This window comes from Phocoena sinus, chromosome 12, assembly GCF_008692025.1.
Source record: "Phocoena sinus isolate mPhoSin1 chromosome 12, mPhoSin1.pri, whole genome shotgun sequence".
Lineage (NCBI taxonomy): Eukaryota > Metazoa > Chordata > Mammalia > Artiodactyla > Phocoenidae > Phocoena > Phocoena sinus.
The window spans coordinates 67,281,043-67,301,650 of record NC_045774.1 but is presented as its reverse complement, the minus strand read 5'-3'; the positions used below and the strand labels follow the sequence as shown (position 1 = coordinate 67,301,650).

The window sequence follows — 20,608 nt, the reverse complement described above, 5'->3', positions numbered from 1 at the left end:
TTTCCAATTTCCCCCCCAAAGTCCTTTCTAACTGGTTATCCAAACGAGTAACCACTCCAGGACCACATAGTGCATCTAGTTATTTATTTATTTATTTATTTATTTATTTATTTATTTATTGTGGTACATGGGCCTCTCACTGCTGTGGTCTCTCCCATTGTGGAGCACAGGCTCCGGACATGCAGGCTCAGCAGCCATGGCTCACGCACCTAGCCACTCCACAGCATGTGGGATCTTCCTGGACCGGGGCACGAACCTGTGTCCCCTGCATCGGCAGGCAGACTCTCAACCACTGTGCCACCAGGGAAGCCCGCATCTAGTTTTTAAATGCCTTAACTCTTGTTTAATTTAGCATAGTCCCATTTTTATGACACTGACTTATTGAAGAAATCAGGCCAGTTGTCCTGCAGAACAACCCACCTTCTGGATTTGCCCCGTTGCTCCCTCATGGTGTTGTTAGGCTTGGTTTTGTAATCATTGGTTTTCCTCTAACTGGAAGTTATATCTAAAGGCTTTATGAGGTCAAGTTACACACGGAACACATCACCAGGGAGAGTGTCTATTTCACGAAGATCATCAGAAGATATCTAACACCTAGGTGACTCACCAGGAGTGATGCTCAGACTGACCCCTGCCTGGGTTTGTGGGTAGAGCGTGTGTGTGTGTTGTTACTTTGTGTCCGTGTGTGTTGCTTAGCTACTATAGTAATGTCCAGCAAACATTCATCATAATGGTTTTAACCAGAAGTGATCACCTTTGCCTGAATCTGTTCCTGACACTTTAAAGTATGTGGCACTGGATTAAAATACCCTTGAGGTATTTTTTTTTTTTCTTTTGCGGTACGCGGGCCTCTCACCGTTGTGGCCTCTCCCGCTGCGGAGCACAGGCTCTGGACGCGCAGGCTCAGTGGCCACGGCTCACGGGCCCAGCCGCTCTGTGGCACGTGGGATCTTCCCGGACCGGGGCACGAACCCGCGTCCCCTGCATCGGCAGGCGGACTCTCAACCACTGTGCCACCAGGGAAGCCCCCCTTGAGGTATTTTTAGAGGTTTTGTCCTCCAGAAATTTAGTATCTCCTTGAAGTGAAGGTCCTTGTATCCATGTGTGCTAAGTAAGGCATGATGCTCACAATATCACCTGGAAGGCACACTCCTTAAAAGGTAATTTAGGGAGCACCTCTATATGTATCCTCAGTCTGATAAATTGTTGGGGCTTAAGTATTTCCCAAATAAATGAAAGTAACCTTAAAACCAGACATCCAGAGTAGACTTCATTCTTAGAGGAACCAGCAATGGGAGTTTAAGTATAGGAGCTCAATCTCAGCCCCCGACCATTTTTCTCTTCTCTTTTCTGAAAGGGATCGGCAATTCCTGGTGGTCTCAGACACCACCTATGGGCCCGTGTTCCTCACATCTGTATCTTCCGCTTTGCACTCACGGTGCCTTGGGAACTTATACAGCACTCTAGATATGTATCAAGGCTGGATGGCCTCTTTTCCCACTGATGAGGCCCACACTCAGTCTTTGGCATTTCTCAGCTCTTCACCAGGCACATACCTTCATCAGCTCATGCTGGGCGCAGGGCGAGCTTCCTGGCTGTGCCCTCCGTCTGGAGTCGTTTGTTGTCCCATCCGTCCAACATTCCATTGCTAGACAGTTATTCCTTAAATTCTTTTTCATCCTGTCACTTTTTGGCTCACAACGTTTCAGTGAATTCCTATTGCTTACTCCATCAAGCTTAAATTCTTTGGTCTAAACCTTATGTTTTCCTAGGAAGGCTCCACGTAATCTGACCTGGCACATAATTTGAATTATTTCCCCAAATCTACTCTTTGTGCTAATCAGAGCTGGCTCCTCAAGGCCCTGTGACTGCTTCTTTTGGGGCCTCTGTCGTGCCAGTGTCTTTTCCTGGAGGCTCTCTCCCCACTTGTTCCCTAAGAAAGTCTGATCAAACCTGTGAGTGTTAGTTTTAGGTGATTCTAGGAGATGGAAGGAAAATCCTGTGCTCCCCCAGATCAGAACCTCTGTGGCACAAACAACGGCTAACGCATAACATGGCATCTACAGCAAATGCTCTTGAATTGTTTACACCTTTGATTTCTATGGTTTGTCTTGATTCTTCAACTATATTGTAAGCTCCTTGGAGGAGATGGTTTTGTCTTATATTTCTAAGTTAACCCCCCAAAAGAAATGATCTAGAAAAGGGTCATGTGTTCCATTCCTCTGATTCTATGAAGTGCTGTACTTAAGCCATCTTGTCCTTTTGACCCCTTTGTCCTTTTTTTTTTAAGATTTTTTTGATGTGGACCATTTTTAAAGTCTTTATTGAATTTGTTACAATATTGCTTCTGTTTTACAATATTGCTTCTGCTTGTTTTTTTTGTCTGTGAGGCATGTGGGATCTTAGCTCCCTAACCAGGGATTGATCCCGCACCCCCTGCATTGGAAGGCGAAGTCTTAACCACTGGACCGCCAGGGAAGTCCCTTGACTCCTTTGTCCTTTAAACACACACACACTGAAGGTAATTGTGTGTTTGTTTCTACCCTACCGCAGTGTCTAGCATCTTGCACTGTTATCAAATTCTCCTTTAATAGAGCTGAAATCCACTCCCACATAGCCAGTATACTATTTCTTCTGTTAGCAAGTGAGAATATCTGGTTGACATCTACTGTCATCTACTCAAACAGGAGGCATGGAGAGATTTTGTTAAACAGAACTTTGAAAGGTCATCACATTTCCGTGAGTATCTTGCAAATCTGATGAATTTAACTCACGCCTCCCCCCGCCAAAATCCTCAGAGTTACAAAAGGTGTGCTTCAAACGTCTTCTCTTAGAATCCTGCATATTTCTTACCCCCAAATTTTGGTGGTCCACATTTTTGATCTTTCCACCTTCCTATTTGTAGGGTACAATTTAATTCCTGGGCTACAACAGCTCTACTTGGCAGAAAGAATATTTGCACATAGTCTAAGGTGTTCATTGGAAGGAAGAATGACATCAAATATGAAAATGTCTCCCGTGGTGAGAGTGCTCATCTTTACATGGCAAGACCACTGAGGATCCTATCTTTCAGCAGACGTTTTCCTGGCCTTTTAGGAGCTTTCCCGTTTTTCCCACCCTTCTCTTTTAGTAACTAATAAAACAAGAATAATAGGGGCTTCCCTGGTGGCGCAGGGGTTGAGAGTCCGCCTGCGAATGCAGGGGACGCGGGTTCGTGCCCCGGTCTGGGAAGATCCCACATGCCACGGAGCGGCTGGGCCCGTGAGCCATGGCCGCTGAGCCTGCGCGTCCGGAGCCTGTGCTCCGCGGCGGGGGAGGCCGCGACAGTGAGAGGCCCGCGTACTGCAAAAAAAAAAAAAAAAAAAAAAAAAAAGAATAATAATAGATAAGTTGTGAGGCGTCAGAGGGTCTCTCTGGACAGATCTTTGAGGTGATCTTCACACAGAATGCGGTCGGGTTCCACTCCAACCCACATCACTCAACATGGCTTGGAACACACGCGTGTGGCTACTGCTCTCTGACAGTTCTATTCAATTCTGGTTGTTGATACTGCCTCTGCAAATAACATCGCCCATGCACTACTTTTAGGAGGAATAATCTGTCATTTGATTTTGTATCTAGAGAATTAAAAAAATAAAGAAATCAAGAGAACAAAAATGAAGACTTAGAAATAAAGAATAGGGAAAAAATGAGTGGCAATGACAAGTAATACTATCCTTTATACAGAAGACAAAATGAAATAGTTGTGACTTAACCAGCTGGAGGTCTGTCATTGTGACCTTCTGTATCCCTCCTTTGATTTTCTTCTAAACGCAGGAATCTTCCGTTGGCTAAATCCCAGCATTTTTTTTTTCCATCCTCGGGCCAACTTTTTGGCTTGCTTGGGAACAGCTGCCAGTATTTCTCCCTGCTGCCAATCAGTCCAAAAATGTGCTCACATTGAAGGCCTGGCTCCATCCCACCCAGGGTGCTGAACGCACTCACTTTTTCACACACAGCCTTTGCCAGGCTGCACACAGAAGTCCAGCTCAGACAGTACAGCTCACTGCATCACCAGCGAGCCCGGAAGAGGCGCCACTGTCAGTGAGAGAGACGGTCAACGTATTTGAGGGGTCTAGGGCAAAGTGAAACATCTTAACTAGGTGCACCAAGTTAATGGGAAAAAGAACACTTCTGAAAAATCAGGAAACCAAAAGTGCGGTTGTTTAACTGCCCCACTCCTGATAGCAAAACCAACCCAACCCTTTGTCTAGCCTGTGATTTGATTAAGAAAACAAACAAGAAAATAAACAGAAAGGTATTAACCGACGAGTGCCAACACTATTTTACTTTCTTTGTGCTTCTAAGAACAGCCTTTCCTACAGACAACCACACATCACCCCAACGCCTGGATGTGATCCCTTTTATTAAGGAATTCCTGAATCAGTTTCCTGGTTTACAGCTTGTTCAACCAAGATTCCAGGTGTTCTCACCAGAAGAAGGGTCCCTTTCAAAAGCTGTCTGCTTGTGTAGAACTGCACAGCCACCAGAAATGTCACGGACACCCCAACAATAGAGCTGAAACCTGAAGCAGTTTGGGGACATTCCAAGTTTTTCAATGGAATGCGAATCCATTAAGATGATTAGGTAACTCTACTGATATCCTCCCATTTGTGCTCAGTGCGAGAGCTGCCAAAGAAAAGACAGAATCAAAACCGACTCTTGGATTCCAGCTCTTGAGTATTTTGGTGCGGAAACTGTATTTTCTTGTAACTCATTTTAAAAAACACCCCATGCTTTCACTGTGTAATTGAAATCTCAGTTTTCAGGAAGCAGAGAGAAATGAGATCTATAATCACTGTTTCTCTTCTGTTCGGCTTCCAGCCTAAATGGTCCTGCTCTTTTATTGGCAAAGTAGGGCAGGTAATAGTGAACAAGAAACCTACTCTAAGAAGCACTGGCTCAAGGGAAGTACCACTCCATCACTAGTGACTCAGCCCTGAACTCAAGAGTGATTACTCTGCATTGATAAAGTCATGCTAATCGGACAATAGCTTGCTGCCAGCTCATGTGGGCATGACCTACAATACCCTTGGCTGACAGCCATTATGTCCATCATACCTTTATTTATTTTTATTTTTTTGGTAATCTGGATGGGACGTGGAAATAATTTTTAAAAATCCCTCCCAAGCGCTGTTTAACTTCTTATCATGAATTAAAAGTTTAATTAAGTACCCTGTTAAAGGCCTGGGTTCTATGATTAAATATGACAAAAATAATATGTATGATTCCTGATCAAGTGAGGAACTTTACAGCTCTGAACTCTGTCTTTAAATCTATTACTGATTTCAACCGAAATAGCTAAGCGATTCCATAACAGAGCAAACTAAGAAGCGTAAGGGACATTTAATTCATATATAGAGAAGGGTCTTGAAATGAATAGATACACCGGTGCCTTCTTTTATAAAAGTTAATGCAAACAACTTTACTGTCAAAGGCTTTGTTATGAATGCATTTTAAAATGTTGATTACTGTGGTCATCCTACACTATACAGGGTGAAACAGGTAAAGTGAAAGAAAGCCTTAAAACTGCCTTTGAAATCAGGTCACTTAAAAATAATTCTTCGAAAGGTCTAAGTTTTTGTCCACTCAACTCCTTCTACTATTCCAAAAGAGGGATGCACCCCTGCATAAAGCTCTTTAAATAGGACTTACTGGCCTCAGGATTTAGAAATGTAAGAGGTTTGGAAATAGCTTATACATTTCAGTTTTCAAATCAGCTATTGCTGTGGCTATTTTCACACCAGATTTCCCTCCCTCTGTAGCAGCACCACTGAGCAGCCTTCAGAGACGGAATCACAATCGTATTAGCTCCCCTTTTCACGGCTTTGCTTTATTGCACCCCCATCCGAGGCGGAGGCCCAGATTTCAGGGCTGGAAGTCACCTTTGTGTTACTATAAATAAGTCCTGCCTTTAGGCAGTTCAGACTTATCAGCACGATTCTAGGACTTGAAAACTTCTTACTTGCTGGCAAGTCGTTACCTGGGATATTTTGACTTCTTTTGCTTTTTTTTTTTTTCATCTGCTACCATGTCTCACCAATGCAACTTGGAAACTTGCACCACAGCTTTTAATGAAGAGTCTGAGGTAAGAGCCATTTCATCAGAGAAGACTGTGCTTTCCTTTTATGGGAATAATAACACCTACTGTTGATATGGCACCATCCTTCCAAGAAGTTTAACTTCTCCCATTTCATTAATCTAAAGAGCAGCCCTGAAAGGCAAACTGGCGCCCTGTATTGTTATTCCCTGCACACTCATGTGGAAATTGAGGTCATTAAATAATAATAATTTTTTTCAAGATCCTTCTGAAATCGTTACAGAGCAATGATCTGCATTTTCTACAATCTGTCTGTGTTCTAGGTTATCAAATAGCGCAGTGGTTCTACAGCTCTTGAACCGTCATCTCCGATGAACTCTAAGACCATATGGGAAAAGTCAGGGAGGATTTACAAACAAAGATAAGACAAGTGAGCTCACGCCTCTTCTAAAGTCAGATGATTCTCTCCTTTCCAGACCAATCTGCCTCCCATCTCCCTGGTCTTTCCCTACCTCTCAATCCAAACATCTCTCCTCTCCTTCTGACCTGCAGGATTTTTTTTTCTCTCCCTCCAGCAGGAACCTAGAAAAATTCCAAGACCATCAACCTGTAGCACAGGCTAGGTCTCCAGAGATCATCCAGTTCAACTCCATCAACGTCCAGAAGGATGAGCCTTGCTGAGTTGAGTTGGCCCACTTGCTCAGGAGATCCTATCCTCTCTCAAGTCCTCAAGAGCATTCTTTTAGCGACTGGCCTTCCATCTGCCATGTCAGCAAGTTTTCTGTCTCTTTTGGAACTTTCCCATCCGCCCAAGTATGAGTCAGGATGGGCTTTGCTGTGCAAACAAACACCAAGTCTTAACGGCCTAACATAAAGGTTAAGTCCTCATTCATGTCATAGTCTGATGCGAGTCAGATGGCTCTCTTCCAACGGTGACTCAAGAATCTGGGCTGCATGATAAACTGACTCCTCCTTTTTTACTCATGTAGGCACTGTAAGTTTCTACAAACCCTTTTGATATTAATACAGAAGTATATAAGAGCAATAATGATGTTCACACTTGAACTCAATGATCTTAAACTATTTCCCACATTATTTCTTAAATAAATGATAAAACAGAAGCTAAAAACACTAAATAACCCTAAATGCTAAAGTATGTTCACTAGCTATGTTTAAAAAATAAATGTTCGACAAAGAGAATAAGGTAAATTATGGTATGATTATGCAACTGAATAGTCTGGTTATTAAAACTGCAATTGCAAAGATTATGCATGGAATGGGATATGAGCTGACACGGGAAGATTATACGATATTCTGATGTTAACTAATAAAAAGCAATATATAATCTTGCACTTCTATGACTGCAGCCATTTAAAATGTGTATACCTAAAGAGAATATTGGAAGGAAACAGGCAAAAATGGAATTAATTGTGTTTCAGCTGGATTAGTGTTTAAGTTTTTTAAAAATTGATTGGTTTTTTTAAAATTTATTTTTGGAAAGTAAGATGTAAAATAAAATAAAACATAAATCTCTTAAAAAAAAAAAGAATCTGGGTTTTGATTCCACCACCTAGGAGTTCTCTGACACCAGTTCAATGGATGTGAAAGAACACCAAGAACTCACACTTACTTTTTTCTTTTTTTTTTGCTGTACGCGGGCCTCTCACTGTCGTGGCCTCTCCCGTTGCGGAGCACAGGCTCCGGACGCGCAGGCCCAGCGGCCACGGCTCACGGGACCAGCCGCTCTGCGGCATGTGGGTTCTTCCCGGACCGGGACATGAACCCATATCCCCTGAATCGGCAGTCAGACTCCCAACCACTGCGCCACCAGGGAAGCCCCTCACACTTACTTTTAACTGCCTTGGGCTAGAAGTGACACATGACTCCCACTCACGTTTTATTGGTTAGATTTGATTACCCAGCAAACCTGACTGTAAATGTGGTCTTCCTGTGTGTGCAGGAAAGAGAGGAAAATTGGATATGAGTGAATACTGATCACCTTTACCATCGAGGGCAAGTGTGCTGGAATTTCTTCCTACTTAGAAAAGAAGCCCAAAGGAAAACTCTTTTGACTCCATTTCCCTCCAGTTACTGGCTCACCTCTTTGCTCCCTTTAACTCAAAAAGCCTTAAAAATGTAGCCTACATGAGCTTCTTCAAATCCTTCCCTTTCCCTTCTCTCTAGAACACAGCCCAATTGATGTTTGCTCCTATTGCTTTCCCAAAGTGCTCAATGAAATCACGAACGGCTTCCAAATTGCTGGGTGGTCAATTTTCAGCCTTCACCTTAGCTGCCTATCAGCATCATTTGACATTGTTGATTACTCTCTCCACCTTTCTTTACCTGGCTTCCAACACACTAAACTTTTTTTTGCCTTTCCTTCTACTTCAATAGTTACTCTTTCTTGGTTTACCCTGCTGCCTCATCTTTTTCTCCCTAACCCCTTAGTTCTGAAAAGACCCAAGGATCAATCCTAAGACCTCTCTCTCTTTTTTTTTTTTTCTGTCTACACTTATTCACTTGGTATTTGTATCTGGTCTTGGGGTTTTCAATATCCCCAATAGTCTGGTATTAAAACTTCTATCTCCAAGCTAGATTTCTCCCATGAATTTTAGCCATGTATATCCTACTGTGTAGTAGACATCTCTACTTAGATGCTAACACGCTTCTCAAACTTAGTATGTACAAAATAGAACTCCTAATCCTGCCCCACTCCCACCACCTGAAACCTATTTCCCTCACTCTTCACCAATCCCAGGTAACTGGCAACTCCATCCTTCCAACAGCTTAGGCCCTAAACCTTGGAGTTATCCTTAACTCTTATCTTTTTCTTCCATCCTACATCCAATCTATAAGATAATCCCATAAGCTCTACCTTCAAAATATTACCAGAGGGACTTCCCTGGCGGTCCAGTGGTTAGGACCCGACGCTTCCACTGCAGGGGGCCCGGGTTCGACCTCTGGTCAGGGAATTAAGATCCCGCAAGCCTCACAGCCAAACAAACAAACAGAAGTTTGCGAACTTAAAAAATAATGTTACCAGAATCTGACACTGATCACCACTGCACTGCTATCACCCTGGTCCAGGCCATCAGATCATGCCTGGTTTGTTGCCTCAGCATCTTAACTGTTTTTCCTGCTTCTGCCCCTGTCCTCTTTCAATCTATTTTCACATAGTCAAAATTATCTTCTCCTGGGAAAACCTCCAATGGCCTCCTAGCTCATTCCAAGGAAAGGTAATGTATCCAAAAGGTGCACAGCCTTGCCCCGGTAATTCTCTGACGTGCTTCCTCCTATCGACCTTTCGCTCATGCTGCTACCGTGTGTCAAACAGGCCAGGTCCACTCCATCCCCAGGGCCTTTTCCTTGCTATTCCTTCCACTTAGATCACTTTTCCCCCACATGTCAACATGGCTGTCTCCCTCACCTTCTTCAGGTCTTTCTACAAAAGTCATCCCCCAAACAGGCCTTTCTTGACCACCCTAGTTAAAACTGCCATACCTGAACCCTGACGTTCCTTAACCCCCTTCCCTGTTTTATTTTCCTCAATGGCATCTAACAAAGTCCATGTTATATTTATTTATTTTCTGTCTCTCCTTCTCCTCCTCTGGTAGGTAAGGTCTGTTTTGTTCACTACGTTCACCCAGCACCTAGAACAGCGCCCCCTGGTACAGCCTTTGATAAATATTTGCAGAATGAATGAAGAAACAGAAGCTCAAAGAGGTCGACTGGCTTGCTCAAGACCCCATATGCAGTTAGTGCCAAGGTCCTGATTATGGTTTTCCCAGCCTCTCATGGCTGACGTTCCTCATTTCCTAAAATTGACCTGTTCCTCTGAGTTTTGTCTAGGTGATAAATGAGGGGATGCTAAAGGGTGAGCTCTGTGCTTTGGGGTGGGGGAGTGCTTTGTACTTCTTATCCCTGGTCATGCCACTTCCCAGAGACCTCACCCCCTGCTTCCCGCCAAACCTTCCCTCCCCCTAGAGTCACACGCAGGCTCAGAACGCTCGGGGCATCCTGTACTGTAGCGTCGAGTACTTTCTGTAGTATGACACCCTGAAAGGACTGTCCAAAGACAGTCACAACTGTCTTATTGCTTCTTTCAAAAACTGGGCCTAAGCCATTCCAGAGACATTAACAGCTTTCATAGCCTCGAAAAACTTTCAGACAAGAAGATTCCATAATTTCCTTGCTGGCCTCTGTGCTCTGCAGTACTAAGGCAGGAACATTCTTTACTATACCCTGTGGTGGAGACTTCACAACAAATGCTGTGTTTCCAAAGTCCCCCTGGGTCAGTTTTCCCTTTTGTTTAGCACTGCAAAAACAAGATTTGTCACAAAATGTTGGGAGAGAGAGAGAGAGAGAAAGATAGAGGGGAAGCAAAAGATAGAGATAGTGAGAGAGCAGAAGTCTGAAATATATTTTTACCTCTGAACGCATAAGTTCCGCCTAAGGGGCCATACATACCTCTACCCTACAGCCATTCCCTGCGTGAACCCTTCCCCTTCTCTATAATAGAGTGAGAGGACCCGGGAAACAAGCCCAAAGAAAGGTGCCAGAAGCTTGGCAATAAGCTCTCCCTCTCGTTTCTTTATTTATGACAAATAAAAATTGTATGTATTTAAGGTATACAATGCGACGTTTTGACATATGTGTACACTGTGAAATTATTACCATTATAAACAAAATAGCATATCCGTCACGTCCCATAGTTATCCTTTGTGTGTGTGGTGAGAACTCTTGAGATCTACTCTCTTAGAGAATTTCGAGTATATATTACATTATTATTATTTTTTAAAATATAAATTTATTTATTTTTGGCTGCGTTGCATCTTTGTTGCTGCGCAGGGCTTTCTCTAGTTGTAGCGAGCGGGGTTTGCTCTTCGTTGCGGTTCGTGGGCTTCTCATTGCGGTGGCTTCTCTTGTTGCAGAGCATGGGTTCTAGGCATGTGGGCTTCAGTAGCTGTGGAGCGTGGGCTCAGCAGTTGTGGCTTGCGGGCTCTAGAGCGCAGGCTCAGTAGTTGTGGCGCATGGGCTTAGTTGCTCCACGGCATGTGGGATCTTCCTGGACCAGGGCTCGAACCCGTGTCCCCTGTATTGGCAGGCGGGTTCTTAACCACTGCACCACCAGGGAAGTTCCCATAATACGTTATTATTAACTACTCTCACCATGCTGTACATTAGGTCTCCAGAACTTATTCATCTTATAACCGAAAGTTTGTACCCTTTGATCAATATCTCTCCTTTTGCACTACCCTCCAGCTTCTGGTAACCACCATTCAATTCTGTTAGTATGAGTTTGACTTTTTTCCCTTAGATGCCACATATAAGCGAGAATATGCAATATCTGTCTTTCTCTGTCTGGTTTATTTGACTTAGCATAATTTCCTCCAGGTTTATCCGTGTTGCTGCAAATAGCAGGATTCCCTTCTCTTTTTAAAGGCCGAATAATATTTACTTGTGCGTATGTATGTGTGTGTTTATATACAGACCACGTCTTCTTTATCCATTCATCTGCTGACAGACACTCAGGTTGTTTCCATGTCTTGGCGATTGTGAATAATGCTGCAATGAACATGGGAGTGCAGGCATCTCTTTGAGATAGTGATTTTATTTCCTTTGGATATAGACTCAAGAAGTGGGATTGCTGGATCGTATGGTAGCTCTATTTTTAATTTTTTGAGGAACCTCCATATTGTTTTCCACTGTGGCTCTACTGATTTACATTCCTACCACAGTGCACAAGGGTTCCCTTTTCTCCACATCCTGGCCAACACTTTTTATCTTTTGACTTTCTGATAATAGATCTTGGCAATAACCTCCTTTCAGCTGCTCTCTCCTAGCATTCTGGGTGGGAGTCGAGCAGCCCATCAGAATGGGGTTGATGGGCAAAGCTGCACCCTTTTCCTGCCCTCTGTGCTTGACACACCATAACCTTAACGTCATGCTTGTGATGCCACTTCCAGCATGGCCGGCATCCAGCCTAAGTGGTCTCTGTGACCATAGCTGAGGGGGTGTTCATTGAGGCAGCTTGAATCCGAAGGAGCAGTGCAAGAAGGGCCTTGCCACGCTTGGTACACGACCCACTTTCTCTTCATCTCTTAACACGAAATACACTTGCTATTACAAACCAAATGACCTGTTTCATCACAAACAGAAGTACTAAGGACAGTGCCTTATCTCCTGCGTTTTGCTGACACACATCCCTGGATGTGCTTTTCCATGAGGAACCAACACTCAAGTCACAGAAATCCTAGGGACAATCTGTCATGCCAGTTTAGGAAAAGAAAAAAAAGGCAAGACAATTCCATGACTCCTTGACTTCCAGGAGGAGGCCTCTATTTTTGTCTCTCCCGTTTTCAGCTGAGAGGCTACACCGGGACTCTGGTCAGCTCTACTTTGTGGGTAATGGCGTTGCCCACCAGGAGTCAGGGCATGGGGCTAGAACTGCACAAGTGGACAGTGGCTGCAGGCTGGAGCCGGGTTTGGCCTAAACTGACAGAGCAGGGGAGTGAGAAGGGCAGTGGTTTGTATCTGGAATTTTCCTAGTCCAAAGACAGAGCTTTCAGGGACTTTCCTGATGGTCCAGTGGCTAAGGCTCCGTGCTCCCAATGCAGGGGGCCCGGGTTCGATCCCTAGTCAGGGCACTAGATCCCACATGCGTGCCGCAACTAAGAGTTCGCATGCTGCAACTGAGGAGCCCGTGTGCTGCAACGAAGATCCCGCACGCGCAACTAAGACTCAGCACAGCCAGATTAATAAATAAATATTAAAAAAAAAAGAAACATAACCCACGGATGGAGCTTTCAGACTCAGCCATGCCGGCCCCTGTGAAGCTCAGCAGTTGGCCGGGCAGGGAGCGCAGAGGTAAGCCAAGCGTGATCAAGGCTGGGACCGGCCGGAAGGTGATTTGAATTCGTGATGGATTATGATGAAGTTTAAAGATTTCCAAGGAGCTAATCAAATGCTTTTTCTTACATCACATGAACCAAATGCCAGTGAGTTCCATGCAGCTACTTTCCAAGGTAGTGTTTGGGATGTTTGTTTATTTACCACTTAATTCAAATTCTATGAAGTCATTCACTGAGCTAAGTGGGACAGCATCTGAGAGCCTGCAAGGACCTTTCAGTGTGCACACAGCAAGGAGAGAAAACAATGCCCAGTGCCTGGGGCCCCAGGAGGGGCCTCTGAGCAGAGGCAGAGGCTCCTGGGAGGAGGCCTCAGAAACAATTACAGACCCACAAAGGAAAATGTCACGTGGGGGCTGTCCTGCATGCCCATCAGCAGGATGACTGGAGCTGGGTTACTGACAATACGAATTCACATTTCATAGGAAAAAAAAAAAGTGTCTCGTTATTTCTGAAGGTTTCAGGTGCATGAAGAACCAGAATGTTTTAATTATTTGGAAATGCAGATGATGTAGGAACAGAAATCATTTTACACAACTAGAAAGAAAATCAACACTTAGCAAACTCTCACTTAACTGGAACACGAACACTCAAAAGATCAAACAGCAGACTTTTGTGTGTCATCTACACACTCTTACTTCAAAGAGTGCCCAGTGCCAAGGAAATAAGTGATTATCGGGGATTTGACCTAAAAAGAAATGTTTAGGTTAGGTTTTACTGCCTTGGTATTGTATTATGATAAATAATTTACGGGCTTCAGCATTTTAGGGGTTTTTACAGGTAAGAACTGGAGCTCAGAGAGGTTAAGTGACTAGATCAGGATCACAGAGCTAACTGGGGGGAAGGCCAGAGTTTACGGCACAAGGTCCAGGACGTCTCCAGATGGGGACCGCAGTCATGGAAGAGAGACTAAGTTACATAAATTATGGTTTTCATTTGTAAATATATTTTAATATAATCTATTTTTTTTGGAAATTAGTAGAAAACATATATGAGGTGACTCTCAAACAGATACAGATAATAAATTAACTGTAAACTCCACCCCCTTCCTAAAACCATTCAGGATAATTGGAAGTTTGTCAGATATTTTCAGAGAATTCTAGAGTTAAAGTAAATTCAAAGGCACACTTGCTGCCCCTCAAGAGAAGAAGAGTCTTAAATTTGACGAATGCCAACCAGTTTAAACATAGTCTTTTATATTTATCCTCTCACCTAATGACGGGTTAAGTATTTGCCCATTAATGCAGCTCAGGATCACCAGTCACACCACAGCTGCCATTTCTTGGCCTTCCCACATCACTTGGTACATAAGCATCCCTCCCTCCTCCAGCCCCAATTACATTATCTTCAACTGATTTGTCCTTTTGTTTCTAGTATTAGGATCTTTCTACTTGACAGTGGTGTGAGGAGTAGTAATGGAGCCCTTCACTTGGGTACATAACAAAGAATATTCATGTGAAACTGCCTATGTAGCCCTCACTTTGCCACTTTCCTGCTCTGCAGGGGTAACAGCAGACATTTCTTAACAGGGGACTGGATCTGGTGACCCCTCTGAGCCCCTGTCTATTTTTGGTGTTTCTGGGGGGTATAGATGAATTTTTAAAAATTGAAGAATAGTTGATTTACAATGTTGCAGGTGAATAGCAAAGTGATTCAGTTATATTTATGAATATATACTGATATATATATATTGTTTTTTAGATTTTTTTCCATTATAGGTTCAATACAAGATATTGAATCTAGTTCCCTGTGCAAATAACGTTGTCTTAAAGTCTATTTTGACTGGTATCAATAAAGCTACCCTAGCTTCCTTGTTTATTTTATATACAGTAGCGTGTATGTCTATTTGTTTTTTATGTTGAACTTGAATGTCTTTCTGTGGAGCAGCTGCTTGCCCCACCACGTCCTACTTCTTTTTTTTTTTTTGCGGTACGCAGGCCTCTCAGTGCTGTGGCCTCTCCCGTTGCGGAGCACAGGCTCCGGACGCTCAGGCTCAGCGGCCATGGCTCACGGGCCCAGCCGCTCCACGGTATGTGGGATCTTCCCGGACCGGGGCACGAACCCGTGTCCCCTGCATCGGCAGGCAGACTCTCAACCACTGCGCCACCAGGGAAGCCCCAATGTCCTACTTCTTACACACAACCTGCTTTACTCATTTATATGAGCTGCCAGGCCTCTGGATACACTGGATCTGTGACCCCTGAGACTTAATGCTAGTTGTGCCCATTAGCACCTCCCTCAGGGTGACCCGGTCTTTGGTTTCTCCTAGGGGTGCTGTGAAGAGCTGCTCTGTGGATCACGGCACAACTCTGGGTCTCTCTTCACATAGGCTATGAACATGAGTTGTACCCCTGAGAGTTGTGCAGTGCACAGCCTGCACAACTGTCAGGGCAGCCCTGGTGTTGTAGACCGTGCTGGTGCACAGGGAATGATTCTGGCCTTGAACACAAAGCCTAAAGCTGCTCAGTGTTACCCTTAGTCCCACAAAAATGAAGGGGAATCAGGATGATGGAAAAAGAGTAACTGTATAGACAGTTCAAAGGGGTGGCCAATTTAATGGTTTGTCGGCATGAAGCCCATCGTTTGAGTTCTGGCAGCTCAGCTGTATGTCATCCATCCAACTGTATGTCATCTCTGGACAGAACAAGTCCAGCTACTAGTGTCCCCAAAGTACAGAAGTGACTAGACTCCCTGAAGTAATTAAGAAACCTGAGTAGGGTATTTTCAACGATGGTGAGAAAAGCAAGTTTACACTTCTTAGAATCTTACTATATTAACTGTGAAAATGACTGCCTGCTTTTACTCTTCCCCCTGGGCAAGGAAGGTGCTGTGAATACTTTCATTCCTTTACTCTCAAGGGAAATCAAGTGTTCCTTCAACCATTTGAAAGAGAAAAATCATAGCAACAGTCCCAGTGATTGAGATCCCACACGCAGGACTGCACTAAACTTTGGGCAAACTACTCAAAACCCGAAGAGTAAGTGAACTAGAAACTAGGAAGGACTGTGAGGCACAGGTGCGGTTCAGATTCTTGCCTCTGAGAGGTGAAATGCATCCAATAGAAACTGGCTCTGCCGCAAACCTAACGTGTGGGCGACTTGATCATCAGCCCCCAAGCAGGGATGTGGCACAGGTCCTACCTTCCAGGTCCTCCTCAGACAACTGTCTCCAAGTCAACAAACCTCCGTTAGCAACTGCACGAACAAACCAAACTACTGTACCTCCTCCGGCAAGCTGACCACCAAGTCATTTCTCGTCTGTCCAACCAGCGCCTGCCAGAAGTATTCACTGCATGCGGCCAGCACAGCTCGGTGGGCCCGGAACTCCTTCCTCTCCACGATCAGAGTCACGTCACAGAGAATATCCTTTTTGCGCTGGTCATTGAGGCCCAGGAGGATGTTGGTGCAGTGGACTGTGGACTCATACACATACATGGGGGAGTCAGGCTTCTCATCCACAGACATGCCGTTCACACCCTGAAAGAAAGCAAGCAAGCCTGGGTCATCACGGCTCCCTGAGTCAGAGAGACACAGTGAGAAAGGATGCTGAGCGCCTGGGAGTCACCGCCCTGAGCCAGGGCGAAAGAAGCAGAACTGCCCGTTAGCATCTTACGCGCAGTTAGCATTGTGAGCTCAGAAAACATCTGGAAGGTTGTGTTCTGTGGCTGACTTCTCTCCTTTCCTCTTACTGAGTCCTTTTACCACGCGGAAACAAAGCCAGGTCCTTTAATGGAACACCCAAAACATTCAAAATGCATACCTACTTTAAAACTTGGTAGTTTTAATTTTGTTAGTGGACTGAAAGGGAACTTTCACACATACAGAGTCGCAGTGCAAGTATTAACTGAGCTTTGTGTTAAGAGGAAATGACTCATTCTGAAGTATTGGCAGTGCTGCCTTGGATGAAGCACGTTTAAGTTCCTAGGCTGAAATTTGGCTAAGATGCCAAGCAGAGTAAATATCTAATCACAATACGTAATTTAACACGGGAACTAAACGGAATGTGTACGAAGGAGTGGATGTAGCCAGCTATCTATCGCAACTGCCCTCCGCCACTTCAAGACAAAGCATGGCCACCATGATGCTACTGTTGTCATGAAAGGCTCTTGAAAAGAAGTGCAAATGTGCTGCTGTTATCCCAGCAGACTGGATGTACATCCTCTTTAAGGAAACACAATATATTGCGTCAGGAGTCAAAAAAACAGATGCATTCAATAGTGAAGATTACTTTTACGAAAGGGTTCTTTGCTTTAAAAAGTGTCCATTGATGTACTGATATTTAAAAAAAAATTCTAACTTACACAACAGTTTTCCAGTAATATTTACACTAGTATGAATTCCAAGAGTGAGTCTCACTTTCTTTTATTATTGTTTTATTATTGTTTATTTTTTTAAAGAGTTTTAACATACAACAAACTGCATACACTTACACTGTGCTACTTGATATGTTCTGGCATATACGTGCAACAGTGAAACCATCATCACAATCAAGACAATGAACATATCCTTCACCACCAAAAGTCTCTTTATGTCCCTTAACAATCTCTCCCGTGCACCTCTCCATTCATCTATTGATGGATATTTGGGTATTTCCCAGTTTTTGGTTATTACAAATAAAGCTGCTATGGATTAGTATATAAATCTCTGTATGAACATATGCTTTCACTTGTCTTGTGTAAACACCTAGATATAGAATGGATGGATCATTTGGTATGTGTAAGTCTAACTTTTAAAGAAATGGCCCTGTTTTCTAAAGCAGTTGTGCCATTTCACATTTTCAATGGCAGTGTATGAGAGTCCGGTTCCTGCCCATCCTTGTCACCACGTGGTATGGTCAATCTTTCTAATTTTGGCCATTCTAATAGGTACACTGTGGAATCTCTTTGTGTTTTCGACTTGCTTTTCTCTAGTGACTGAAGCTACTGAGAATCTTTCATGTGCTTATTTGCCATCTATTTATCTTCTCTGGAGAGGTAGATTCTTTGCCCATTCTATACTGGGTTCTTTTCCTTACTATTGAGTTTTGGAAGTTCCTTAATATACTTAATTAAAGTCCTTTATCAGATGTGTGATTTGCAACTGTTTTCTCCAAGTCTGTAGCTTGTCATTTTATTCTCTTAGCAGTGTTTTTCCAAAAGCAGAAAGTCTTCATTTGAGGAAGTCCAGTTGAGCAATTTTTTCTTTAATGGATCATGCTTTTGGTGTCATATCTAAAAAATCTTTGTACAAACCAAGGTCACATCTTTTGTCAGATTTATAACTAGATATAAGTATTTTCAATGCAATTATAAATGGTTTTAACTTAAATTTCTGATTTTTCATTGCTAGCATATAGAAATATAACTGATTTTTGTATTGATCTTGTATCCTGCAACTTTGCCTAACTTGCTTATTCGTCCCCATAGCCTTTTTTTAATTTTGGGTGGGGTGGGAGGTAGATTCCACAGATTTTCTATATAGAAGATAATACTGTCTGTAAATGAAGACATTTTACTTCTTTTCCAATCTTTTTCTTGCCTTACTGCATTGTCTAGAACCTCCAGTACAATGCTGAGTATAAATGGTAAGAGCAAACATTCTCCCCTTGTTCCCAGAGTTATGGGGGACATATTGAGCTTTTCACTGTTATTTATGATGGTAACTATTGGTGTTTCATAGAAGCCCCTATATAGTTGAGGAGGTTTCTTTGTATTCCTATTTTTCTGGGAGGTTTTTTAATTTGTTTTTCAAATCAGGAATGGATGCTGAATTTTGCCAAGTGCTTTTTCTGCATCTATTGAGATAGTCACATAGTTTTTCTTTTTTAGTATGTCAATAATGTAAATAACATTGATTGATTTTTGAATGTTAAACCAACCTTGCATTTCTAGGATAAAATCCACTTGTTCATGATATATTTGCCCTGTTATACATTGCTGGACTCAGTTTGCTAGCATTTTGTTACGAATTTTTACGTCTATGCTCATGAGGGAGATTAGTCTGTAGTTTTCTTTTCTTATAGACTTAAAAACTGGTTTTAGTATTAAGGTAATGCTGGTCTCACAAAATGAGTTTGGAAGGATTTCTTCCTTTTCAATTTTCTAGAAGAGTTTGGGTAGAACTGGTTTCTTTATTTCCTTAAATATTTGGTAGAATTTACCTATGAAGTCTTCTGGGCTGGAGCTGTAACTACAAATTCAGTTTTTAAAACAGTTGTCAAATTTATTGGCGTAAAGTTGTACATAGTATTTCCTTACTTTCCTTTAATATTAGTATAATCTGTACTGATGTCACCTCTCACATTCCAGATATTGGGAATTTGTGTCATGTCTCTTTTTTTCCTGATCAGTTTGGCTAGAGGTTTATCAATTTTATTTATATTCTCAAAGAACTAGCTTTTGGTTAAATTGATTTTCTTTATTGTTCTGTTTTCTATTATGTTTATTTCTGCTCTCGTTATATCCTTTTTAAAAAATTTTATTTAACAAATATTTATTTGTGCTTACTTTGTGCTGGGCACTCACATTACTGATCATTTTGCATTTATTAACTTGTTTATGCCTTTCAACAAATTTGTGAGAGATTTTATTATTATTTTTTTTTTAAAAATTCATTTATTTTTGGCTGCATTGGGTCTTTGTTGCTGCGCGTGGGCTTTCTCTAGCTGCAGCCAGTGGGGCCTACTCTTCATTGTGGTGTGTGGGCTTCTCATTGCGGTGGCTTCTCTTGTTGCAGAGCATGGGCTCTAGGCACGTGGGCTTCAGTAGTTGTGGTGCATGGGGTCAGTAGTTGTGGCTCGTGGGCTCTAGAGCACAGGTTCACTAGTTGTGGCACACAGGCTTAGTTGCTTGTGGCATGTGGGATCTTTCCAGACCAGGGCTCGAACCCATGTCCCCTGCATTGGCAGGAGGATTCTTAACCACTGTGCCACCAGAGAAGTCCTGTTATATCCTTTCTTCTGCTTACTTTGGGTTTAATTTGCTCTTCTTTTTCCAATTTCCTAAGGTGGAAGTTGAACTCATTGACCTGAGATCTTTCATCTTTTCTTTTATTAAATAAAGGCTTTAATGCTATACATTTCACTCTAGATATTATTTTAGCAGTGTCTCACAAATTTTGAAATGTTGAGTTTTTATTTTCATTCAGTTCAAAATACTTTCTAATTTCCATTTTGATTTCTTCCTTGATGCATAAATTATTTGGAAAAACATTATTTAGTTTCCAAATATTTGAAGGAGTTTCTAGACAACTATCTGATATTGTTTTCTGATTTAATTTCATTGTGGTCAGAGAATAAACTTCGTATGATTTCAATCCTTTTAATTTATGGGGACTTATTTTATATTCCAGAATATGGTCTGTTGGTAAATACTCCACATGCACTTGAAAAGAATGTATGTTCTATTGTTGGGTGGAGTGTTCTGAAATGTCAGTTACATCAAGTTATACGATAAGTGTTTTTCAAGTCTTCTATATCTTTACTATTTTTCTGTCTATAGGTTCTATCAAATACCATATGCTAACACATATATATATATAGAATCTGAAAAAAAAAAGGTTATGAAGAACCTAGGGGCAGGACAGGAATAAAGACGCAGACGTTGAGAATGTACTTCAGGAAACAGGGAGGGTGAAGGGTAAGC

The 20,608-nt window shown here is 42.6% G+C and overlaps 1 protein-coding gene across 2 annotated transcripts in view; it reads right to left on the bottom strand.

Moving 5' to 3' along the window:
• BACH2 (BTB domain and CNC homolog 2) overlaps window positions 1–20,608 on the bottom strand; it is a 362,077-nt gene that overhangs the window by 73,021 nt on the left and 268,448 nt on the right. For both annotated transcript variants that reach the window (XM_032650803.1, XM_032650804.1), the window contains one exon: window positions 16,209–16,463. In XM_032650803.1, coding sequence (XP_032506694.1) covers window positions 16,209–16,451 — 243 coding nt within the window. In that variant the 5' untranslated portion in view covers window positions 16,452–16,463. The remainder of the gene's footprint in view (window positions 1–16,208; window positions 16,464–20,608) is intronic.